This window comes from Nansenia antarctica (assembly GCF_963989245.1).
Source record: "Nansenia antarctica genome assembly, chromosome: 1".
Taxonomy (NCBI): domain Eukaryota; kingdom Metazoa; phylum Chordata; class Actinopteri; order Argentiniformes; family Microstomatidae; genus Nansenia; species Nansenia antarctica.
In genome coordinates this window covers 19,443,162-19,453,161 of record NC_137674.1, presented here as the reverse complement: position 1 = coordinate 19,453,161, position 10,000 = coordinate 19,443,162, and the positions used below count along the sequence as shown (strand labels likewise).

General features: G+C 47.7%; 1 protein-coding gene across 4 annotated transcripts in view; it reads right to left on the bottom strand.

The window, feature by feature from the left end:
- Positions 1–10,000, bottom strand: part of ttc7a (tetratricopeptide repeat domain 7A) — a gene marked incomplete at its 5' end in the record, with an annotated part of 50,209 nt that overhangs the window by 8,313 nt on the left and 31,896 nt on the right. For 2 of the 4 annotated variants that reach the window (XM_080534278.1, XM_080534276.1), the window contains 4 exons: positions 4,447–4,649; positions 7,152–7,316; positions 7,490–7,602; positions 8,073–8,189. In XM_080534278.1, coding sequence (XP_080390404.1) covers positions 4,447–4,649; positions 7,152–7,316; positions 7,490–7,602; positions 8,073–8,189 — 598 coding nt within the window. The remainder of the gene's footprint in view (positions 1–4,446; positions 4,650–7,151; positions 7,317–7,489; positions 7,603–8,072; positions 8,190–10,000) is intronic. The other 2 variants (XM_080534279.1, XM_080534277.1) reach the window with 2 other exon arrangements.

The following is a 10,000-nucleotide window of genomic DNA, read 5'->3' as shown; positions in this document are numbered from 1 at the left end:
TATATGTTACGGTACATGTGGGAATGCGGTACATGTGGGAAAACTAGGGTTAGGGTTAGGTGCTACGGTGCTAGGGTTAAGGTTAGGGTTGGGGTTAGGGGTAGGGTTATGGTTAGGGTTAGGATTACGGTTAGGGTTAGACATGCCAGCATGTACCAAGTCGACGTAGCACCTAACCCTAACCCTAGTTTTCCCACATGTACCGTATTCCCACATGTACCGTAACATATATATTGTATGATTGTTTGTTGTTTGTGATTTCTTGAAGCCAACTGAATTGAATGATATTGAGATAGAGAGGATCATAGAGAGACAGGCAGTATGTGTTTGAGGAGGGATAGAGTGGGTCCTTATGTGTGAAGAGGCCTGTGTTTGTGTGTGTGTGTGTGTGTGTATATGTGTGCGTGCATGTGTGTGTTTGTGTGCGTGCATGCTTGCATGTATGTGTGTGTGCGTGCATGCTTAGCGTGTGTCTGTGTGTGTGTGCATGCGTGTGTGTGTATGTGTGTGTGCGTGCATGCGTGTGTGTGCGTGCATGCGTGTGTGTGTATGTGTGTGTCTGTGTGTGACTCACAGCCTCAGCCCTAGAAGCGGAGGTGACGGGATGTGGAGGATGTTGAGAGTGGTTAGAATCATTTAACACCACAGCCAGGAGGAGAGTACAGCCAGGAGGAGAGTACAGCCAGGAGGAGAGGAGAGCCAGGAGGAGAGGACAGCCAGGAGGAGGACAGCCAGGAGGAGAGGACAGCCAGGAGGAGAGGACAGCCAGGAGGAGAGTCCAGCCAGAAGGAGAGTCCAGCCAGAAGGAGAGTCCAGCCAGGAGGAGAGGAGAGCAGGCTAGTCCAGCCAGCCCAGCCCAGCCCAGCCCAGCCCAGCCAGCCCAGCCAGCCCCTCTATCCAAAAATACCCCAACCAGCTGGCCACGGCGATGACTCACTCACACTGTCTCTCATATCACACACACACACACACACACACACACACACACACACACACACACACACACACACACACTCACACTCACACTCTCACACACACACACACACTCACACTCTCACACACACACACACACACACACACGCACCCACACACACACACACATTTTCCCTTAAAACGTGGAAAAAGTGGTGCACCGTTCCCCCACACGTGTGTGCCTTACGCATAACTGCCCGTCTCTTCTTCCTGTGACTGGTGAGGTGGTGAGTACAGACGAGGACCGATAAACACACCGTCAACACTGGATGAGTAAGTAAGTAATAATCCATAATACTATAACTAACCCAGTAATAAATACACTCATAAACTAATAAACTTTGCGGCACTGTTTGTTTGGACCTTGAGTCCAAATCCGTCTCAGAGATTAGGAGTTGGGATGGCTCACCTCACACACAGCTACAGGCAGAGAGACGGCCGTGCGAACCTCACCCACACACATACTGTGTCTAAAAGCCTGGATCCAAGCTAGAAATAGCTACCAGGTCAGGGATTGGTCATACGCTACAGGATCTGTTCTACCACTCCTATGTTTCAAATAACATGCTGTTCTCTATCACACGCACATACATCATACACACATGCACGGGACACAGGCTATATGCACACACACACACACACACACACACACACAGACACATCTGTCCTTTCTGAGGAGAGGCCCCACTGGGACAGTGCCAGCTGGCTACGTTTTAACTTTTCACCCCATGGGATTGGTATTCCCACTGGCCAAATATGGAGGAGAGGAGCACCTCTCTCACCCCCTTGAGGATTGTGTGCTTTATCACACACACACACACACACACATACACACACACACACACACGCACACACACACGCACATACACACGCACACACACACACACACACACACACGCACATACCGAAGAGATATACACTGGCCTTATGTAGTCACACAAGCCAAAGAAGCACGTACAAAGCCAATCTATGGTTACTATGGAGACCACATGGGCGTATGTGTGGTGGTTAGCAGTCTTCAGGACTTCAGGAATATCCCTCTCCAATCTTTTCACCATGACAACAGCGAAAGGTCAAGGGTCAGAGCTGCTGTGGTTAATCCACTGGATGAGCAGAGACGGGTGAGACTCATGGGGGGGGGGGGGGGGGGGGGGCAGTAGGATGATCAGCTGAGAGATGAGAGGGGTGAGAGGGAATGAACAGCAGAGAGATAAGAAAAGAGAGCTGGAGTGACAGAGATCTAGAGAGAAAGAGAGAGAGAATCTGGCCTGGGGCTCTTTGAGGATACAATGATTGGACAATTTCCTTTTATCTAGAGAGGCGCTATGCTTTTAGATGTGCTCTGAGGTGTACTGTTCCTAAGAGAAATACACATATATATATATATATATATATATATATATACAGTATATATATATACATGTATATATATACAAGTATGTGAACCCCTTATGCAATTATAGATTTCTTTAGGTTTTACCATGAAATCTTTATTTAATCAGAACCAGTCAATAATATAACAGTTTACCAAGACAATGGATTTGTCTCAGGCTGTAGACTGGGCCCAGCAGGAGAATGTCAGTCTCTCTACTGGCCTACTACTGGGAAATGTGCCCATAGAGACTAGTATAGACTAGATAGAGACTAGTATAGACTAGATAGAGACGAGTATAGACTAGATAGAGACTAGTATAGACTAGATAGAGACTAGTATAGACTGGATAGAGACAAGTAAGGAGACCATTGCTGAGGTCTTAAGCACAGTGAAGGTCGTAGCAAGATTCGCCGTGGGGATTCCACTGGTACACAGTTGTTCATATTAGTGGAGACTACTATTGATTTAATCCAGTATACTGTATTGAAGGAGAAGCTGGGCCATGGACTGTGCATGTATTGAAAGACCTCGAGACACATGCTCCAGAAAAGGACGCTTTCCGTACAAAGCTGTTGTAACTTACTGTTGGATCAGGAGGGCAAGTCAATGGATGATTTTAAGGCTATGTTTTCATCAGATAAATGAATGAATGAATGAATGGTCTTTATTGTCATTGCTATACAACGACATTTGGGAGGGGTGGCTCCCCTGGTGCTAGGAAAGAAAAAAAAAAGAAAAAAAAAAAAAGAAGGGAAAGGAGCTGGTTTACATAAATAAAGGCTATGTACACTATCCACTATACTATACTGTACAGATAAGACGACTAGGGTTGTCATATTGCACATAGTGTTATTGCACATTCATTTAAAGTGTCGCAGTTTTGCAGGCTTGAAATGTACACATTTGTGCCTCAGCACTACACCTGATTTTTTCAATCCAGCAGCTGCCATCAATCCATCAAGGGCCCAGAACCTAGGTCTTTGCTGTGTTCAGGGCCTGGATGGCCCTGGGGTAGAAGCTGAGCTTCAGTCTGTTTGTCCTTGCGGCCATGGTCCTGTACCGCCTTTTCGAGGGCAGCCGGGCAAAGTGTTCGTACCCAGGGTGGGTTGGGTCTCTGGAGATCTTGGAGGCCTTCCTGAGACAGCGTGTGTTGTACAGCTCTTCCAGAGAGGGGAGGGGGGCGCCGGTGATCTTCTGGGCTGTTCTCACGACTCTCTGTAGCGCATTTCTCTCTGCGGCTGTGCAGCTGGAGAACCAGTTGCAGATGCAGTAGGTGAGGATGCTCTCCACTACGCCGCGGTAGAAGGCCACCAGTATCTCCTGCTTGTTGTGTTCCTTCCTGAGGACTCTCAGGAAGTAGAGCCGCTGTTGTGCCTTCTTGATGGTGGCTGCTGTGTTGTTCTTCCAGGGCAGGTCATCCTGTATGTGCACCCCCAGGAATCGGAGGGTTGAGACTCTCTCCACGCTCTCTCCGTCGATGAGCAGGGGCTGGATCTCAGATTTTTGTTGTTTGTGTTGTGGTTACCTCCGTTCCCCCCTCGTCGAACCGGGCGTAGAAGGAGTTCAGCTTTTCCGCCAGCAGGGGGTCGTCCTCTGCGGCTGTGAGCCTGTTGGCTCTGAAGTTTGTCATGTGCTGAACCCCCTGCCACATCCGCCTGGAGTCGTTGCTCAGGAAGCATTCCTCAAGTAAGTAAGTAAGTAACAGCCTTAAGTATAGACCAGGCCGGCAAAACCTCGACGAAGACTCTTTGTCCCGACGTCCATGGCACCAGATGATGAATGGCAAGAAATCCCAGCTCCAGGAGTACGGGCTCTCTGTCAAACTGTGTCATGTAGCACACGATCAGCACACTCCTACCCATGTCTGATTAAACTAATAGGAGCTCATGTGTCTGCACTTCCCAAGGCTTTCTGTCACACCACTGCTGAAGTAATGGACATCTGGGATTTGACAAGACATATGCACTAGTATGTCACAGATTCAGTGTGTGTATGCATGTGTGTGTGTGTGTTTTGCATACATGTGTGTGTGTGTGTGTGTGTGTGTGTGTGTGTTTTGCATACATGTGTGTTTGTGTGTGCGTGTGTGTGTGCCTCACCAGGTGTACTAGTATGCGGTGTCCCCGGGGGTGTATGGCCAGCGCCTCGTCGTAGGAGGTCTTGGCTTCATCCAGGTTCCCCCGCAGCTCGGCCAGCCTCCCCCTCAGGAGCAGCACGCTGGGGGAGGTGGGGAAGAGAGCCCCCGCCTCGGCCACACAGAACTGGGCCTCCTTCACACGGCCCTCCACCATGAACAGCTCCCCTACACCACAGAGAAGAGAGAGAGAGAGAGGAACAATGTTCATCGTTAGTATTATACATCATTAATAATATTATACATCATTAATAATATTTGAGAGAGAGAGAGAGAGAGTGTGAAGTTTATGAAGAAGAAATGAAAGTCTATGAAGTGTTTGTAACCATAATTCTATTTATTCGGTTATGTCGAGACACAGAGAGAGACAGAAAGAGAGACAGAGAGAGACAGAAAGGGAGACAGAAAGAGAGACAGAAAGAGACAGAGAGAGACAGAGAGAGAGACAGAGAGAGAGACAGAAAGAGACAGAGAGAGAGAGAGACAGAAAGAGACAGAGAGGCAGAAAAAGAGACAGAAAGAGGCAGAGAGAGAGAGAGACAGAGAGAGAGAGAGAGAGAGAGAGACATAAAGAGACAGAGAGAGAGAGAGACCGACAGAGAGAGAGAGAGAGAGAGACAGAGAGAGAGAAAGAGCATGATAGCATCAAGAGCTAGTGCACGTAGAGTTAAGATGACATCTAATATCATCAGTTGCAAGGCCATTTCTATTGGACATGACTCACCCTATTTGATATGATCTTATTCAACAGGTTAGGCATTTCATCATTTTAAGTGTGATACTGCACATACGCCCGCACACACGCACACACACACACACACACACACACACACAAACACACACACACACACACACAAACACACACACACAGGGACAGAATTTAGTGCCTGGGAAATAATGAGACTCTTGCCCTAATAAGGGCATTGCATGCTGCTGCTGCTTCTGCTGTGGCTCAAGACAAACCCCAGGCTGCCCCCCCCCCCCTCCCCCCCCACAGCCACCACACTGACCAATCACAGCCTGGACAGCAGACTGCCCACTGGTCCCGCCCTCCGGCCTAACCCTGACCAATAGAGGGCTGGACATGAAGAGAGCTCTGTCCCTGAGGAAGAGTGGACACTGGAGTGACAGGTCAACCATGAGAAACTCATCCACTGGCAAGAGTCTTAATAAAACTAGCATCACTGTGTGTGTGTGTGTGTGTGTGTGTGTGTGTGTGTGTGTGTGTGTGTGTGTGTGTGGAGGTCATGCAGGGTGGCTCTGTCCTGTCCTAGCCTGAGGAGCTGTGCTGCTGTGTTCGCTGGACGATCAGGATGTGAGATTGCAGGCAGGAAGTGACCCGTGACAGGAGGAATGCTGGAGAGAGGACTGCAAGGGCACGACTGCCCAGACTCAGAATCCTGGGAGAGGGGACACACCCCAGATCTCACACACACACACACACACACACACACACACATATATACATACACACACTACATTTGGCTGGGGGTGATATACTGTACATGTGAGTTTACTGTACATTGACGTGATTGGCAGCGACGATGGACACTGAACTACAAGCTTCACTGTTGTTCTGGTGTGTAAGGCCGTTTAAGGCTTCAGCAGGGAAATGTCTGAGGGTCCCAAAGCTTCTGTTGATTAACTATGTTTAGAGAGTCTATACAGTAAGACTATGTCTAGTTCAGAGTCTATACAGTAAGACTATGTCTGGTTCAGAGAGTCTATACAGTAAGACTATGTCTAGTTCAGAGAGTCTATACAGTAAGACTATGTCTAGTTCAGAGTCTATACAGTAAGACTATGTCTAGTTCAGAGAGAGTCTATACAGTAAGACTATGTCTAGTTCAGAGTCTATACAGTAAGACTATGTCTAGTTCAGAGAGTCTATACAGTAAGACTATGTCTAGTTCAGAGTCTATACAGTAAGACTATGTCTAGTTCAGAGTCTATACAGTAAGACTATGTCTAGTTCAGAGAGAGTCTATACAGTAAGACTATGTCTAGTTCAGAGAGTCTATACAGTAAGACTATGTCTAGTTCAGAGTCTATACAGTAAGACTATGTCTAGTTCAGAGAGAGTCTATACAGTAAGACTATGTCTAGTTCAGAGTCTATACAGTAAGACTGTCTAGTTCAGAGAATCTATACAGTATGACTATGTCTAGTTCAGAGTCTATACAGTAAGACTATGTCTAGTTCAGAGTCTATACAGTAAGACTATGTCTAGTTCAGAGAGTCTATACAGTAAGACTATGTCTAGTTCAGAGTCTATACAGTAAGACTATGTCTAGTTCAGAGAGAGTCTATACAGTAAGACTATGTCTAGTTCAGAGTCTATACAGTAAGACTATGTCTAGTTCAGAGTCTATACAGTAAGACTATGTCTAGTTCAGAGAGTCTATACAGTAAGACTATGTCTAGTTCAGAGAGTCTATACAGTAAGACTATGTCTAGTTCAGAGTCTATACAGTAAGACTATGTCTAGTTCAGAGAGAGTCTATACAGTAAGACTATGTCTAGTTCAGAGTCTATACAGTAAGACTATGTCTAGTTCAGAGTCTATACAGTAAGACTATGTCTAGTTCAGAGAGTCTATCCAGTAGAGTCTATCCAGTAGAGTCTATCCAGTAGAGTCTATCCAGTAGAGTCTATCCAGTGCTCTGGTACCTGCTTGCAGCCAGATGCGCTCCAGGGTGGTCCAGATGTAGGCGGGGCCGTGCCTGTGGGCGGAGCCTGTGCCCGACAGCTCTGACATGGCCTGCTCCAGACGAGACGTGGCGAGAGACATGCCGCTCTGAGAACCTGACCAGGGAACAGACATGATGTAGTCACCTAATCATAAGAACATTATAATTATGAATTATTATTATTATTGGTAATTATATAATAATAAATCATCATCATCATAATGGTCATCATAATGGTCATCATAATGGTCATCATAATGGTCATCATAATCCTAATCCTAATGAAGACATGTGTGGGGGGTAGTAGAGTAGATGTACCAGTCTCTGTCTCCTGGAAGTCTGGCAGGGTGAGGTGGAGGTGGAGGAGGCTGGGCTTGCGGCTGAGAGGCGCTGGCTCTGCAGGGGGCACGCTGCTGCTGTCATCCCCCTCGCTGGAACAAAGGGCACAGCACAGCTAATCAATAAACAACATCCTCTACAGGCTGCAGCTCCTGCCGACAACGCCACATACATGAATGCACCGAGCAGAGTCGGTCCCGGGGGAGAGATCCTGCAAAGACGCTCTGAAGCTGTGTTCTCACACCGTGTGGCCGTGGAGAGAACTACAGGGCACTTTGGCTGGTGCCGAAAGTATTATTTCTTCATTGAAACCCCGTGTGAAATCAGACAGTTTTTACTGTTCAATCAGACTATTTTTACTGTTCAATCAGACCGTTTTTAGACTGAGATTTTGGTTTCTATTATTATTATTATTTATATTATTATCCATTATTATGTAGTCCTCTTCTCTCTGGAATCAATTTGTATCGGTCAATAGTTAGCAGGATCTAGATATACAGTGGATGTATATCAATGGTTAGTTGATACACACACACACACACACACGCACACACACACACACCTGGTGCGGGCGGAGTCGTAGCGACTCTGCCACAGCTGCAGCATGTCCTCACAGCTCTGGAGTGCCACCCCTGGACCGAAGAGAGCCTCCTCCAGCTTCACCTTGGTGAACAGCAGGCTTACAGACAGACAGACAGACAGACGGTTCATCCTCACCATGACATTCCAAACATCAACCTAATAACATCAGTATACATACAGTACACAAAACCACTTGCACACCAGGACGTCTTCTGTTCTGTGTGATGGATGGGGTTTCTATGAAGAAGGCCATGTGTGTGTGTGTGTGTGTGTGTGTGTGTATATATTGGGAGGGGGACAGTAAGTAAGGTAAGTAAGAAAGGGATTTCAACTTTTGTCTGTGTATAAGAGAGAGACGGAGAGAGAGCGAGAGAAGGAGAGAGAGAGAGACAGAGAGAGGGAGAGAGAGAGAGAGAGAAACGCAGTCCTAAATCTGACGCCTGTCCGCTCCCCTCCCGTCGGAAGCTCCTCCAATTATTCTGTCCTCCCCTGCCAGAGAGAGAGAGATCAATACAGCAGCAGGACAGGGCTGTGTCAGGGGAATGTGGCTCCTTACTGGGAAGAGGAGAGGAGAGGAGGATAGGTGTGTGTGTGTGTGTATGTGGGAGGGGGGGTGGGGGAGTAGTGGGGGTGTTTGGGGGGGTGGATGCCCCGCTGGATCATCTGCCATGAGGATGACAACTGCTGCCGAGGGACATGGTGTTAAAGACATGCCTGTCAGCGGCTATGGGGGGGCCGGGGGAGGCTGGGGGAGGCTGCTGGAGTGGTGTAATCAGCGTACTGGGAACACGCAGTGTGACGCAGCTTTAAGCTAGCGTAGAGCGCTTCGGTTCGGTTACATAACCTATACAGTATGAGGGTTTCTGGCGTGTTAACTGTAGTAGTGATGGTGGGGGGGGGGGGGCGGAGGAGGAGAGAGAGGCTGTTGCGTCAGGATGTGTGTGTCAGGTTGAGAGGTTGGAGGTACTGTAAGTGGTCTGGCGGAGGTAAGGTTCTGGTTGGAGTGGGAGTGTAAAAATAGACAAATAATGTTCGCGGCCACCTCTATTACTCATTCTTTACTCCCACAGATATGCACATACTGCCTATTCGACACGCACACGCACACAGAGGCAAGTGCACACACACACACACACACACACACACACAAACCCATGCACATGCAGATACACACACACACACACACACACACAGAAAACCCTTTAGATGTGTGCGGAATCAAAGGCTGGGATTAATCATTCTCTTTAGTGCAAACTGCAAAACCACGCTCTGTCTCTTTCGCTCTCTCTCTCTCTCTCTCTCTCTCTCTCTCTCTCTCTCTCTCTCTCTCTCTCTCTCTCTCTCTCTCTCTCTCTCTCTCCCTCTCTCTCCTGTCTTCCCTTCCCCCCTCTCCCATCTCACACTCTCCTCAGCTCTAGCGCTCTGTGGTAGAATCCCATTTCACATTGATATGCATGCCTGTTTACCGACTGATTAAACGTTGAAAGAAAGTAGAACCAGAGACAGAGAGATAAAACCAGATTAGAGACAGAGACAGAGAGCGAGGGAAGGAAGGAGAAGGAGTGAGAGAGTTCAGTTTGATAGTTTGGAACACTGTGGTGCAGAGAACCGATCGCTACCGAACTAGCATCACACACATGCATATGTGCACACACGCACACATGCACACACGCACACACGCACACAGACACACACACACACACACACTAGGAACCTAACACTGCACTAGGGGCTCTCTTTCTCTCACTTGCAACCAAAATTAAAACCAAATCACCCTACACCAAAATTCGACACACATAGGCCTCCCTGTGCTGAGAATGAAAAGACCTCATTCTCTCTCCCTCTCTGCAAAACTACTGTCTGAACAACACAAGATGTTGACTGCTCTACCCATATGATTATGGTTAA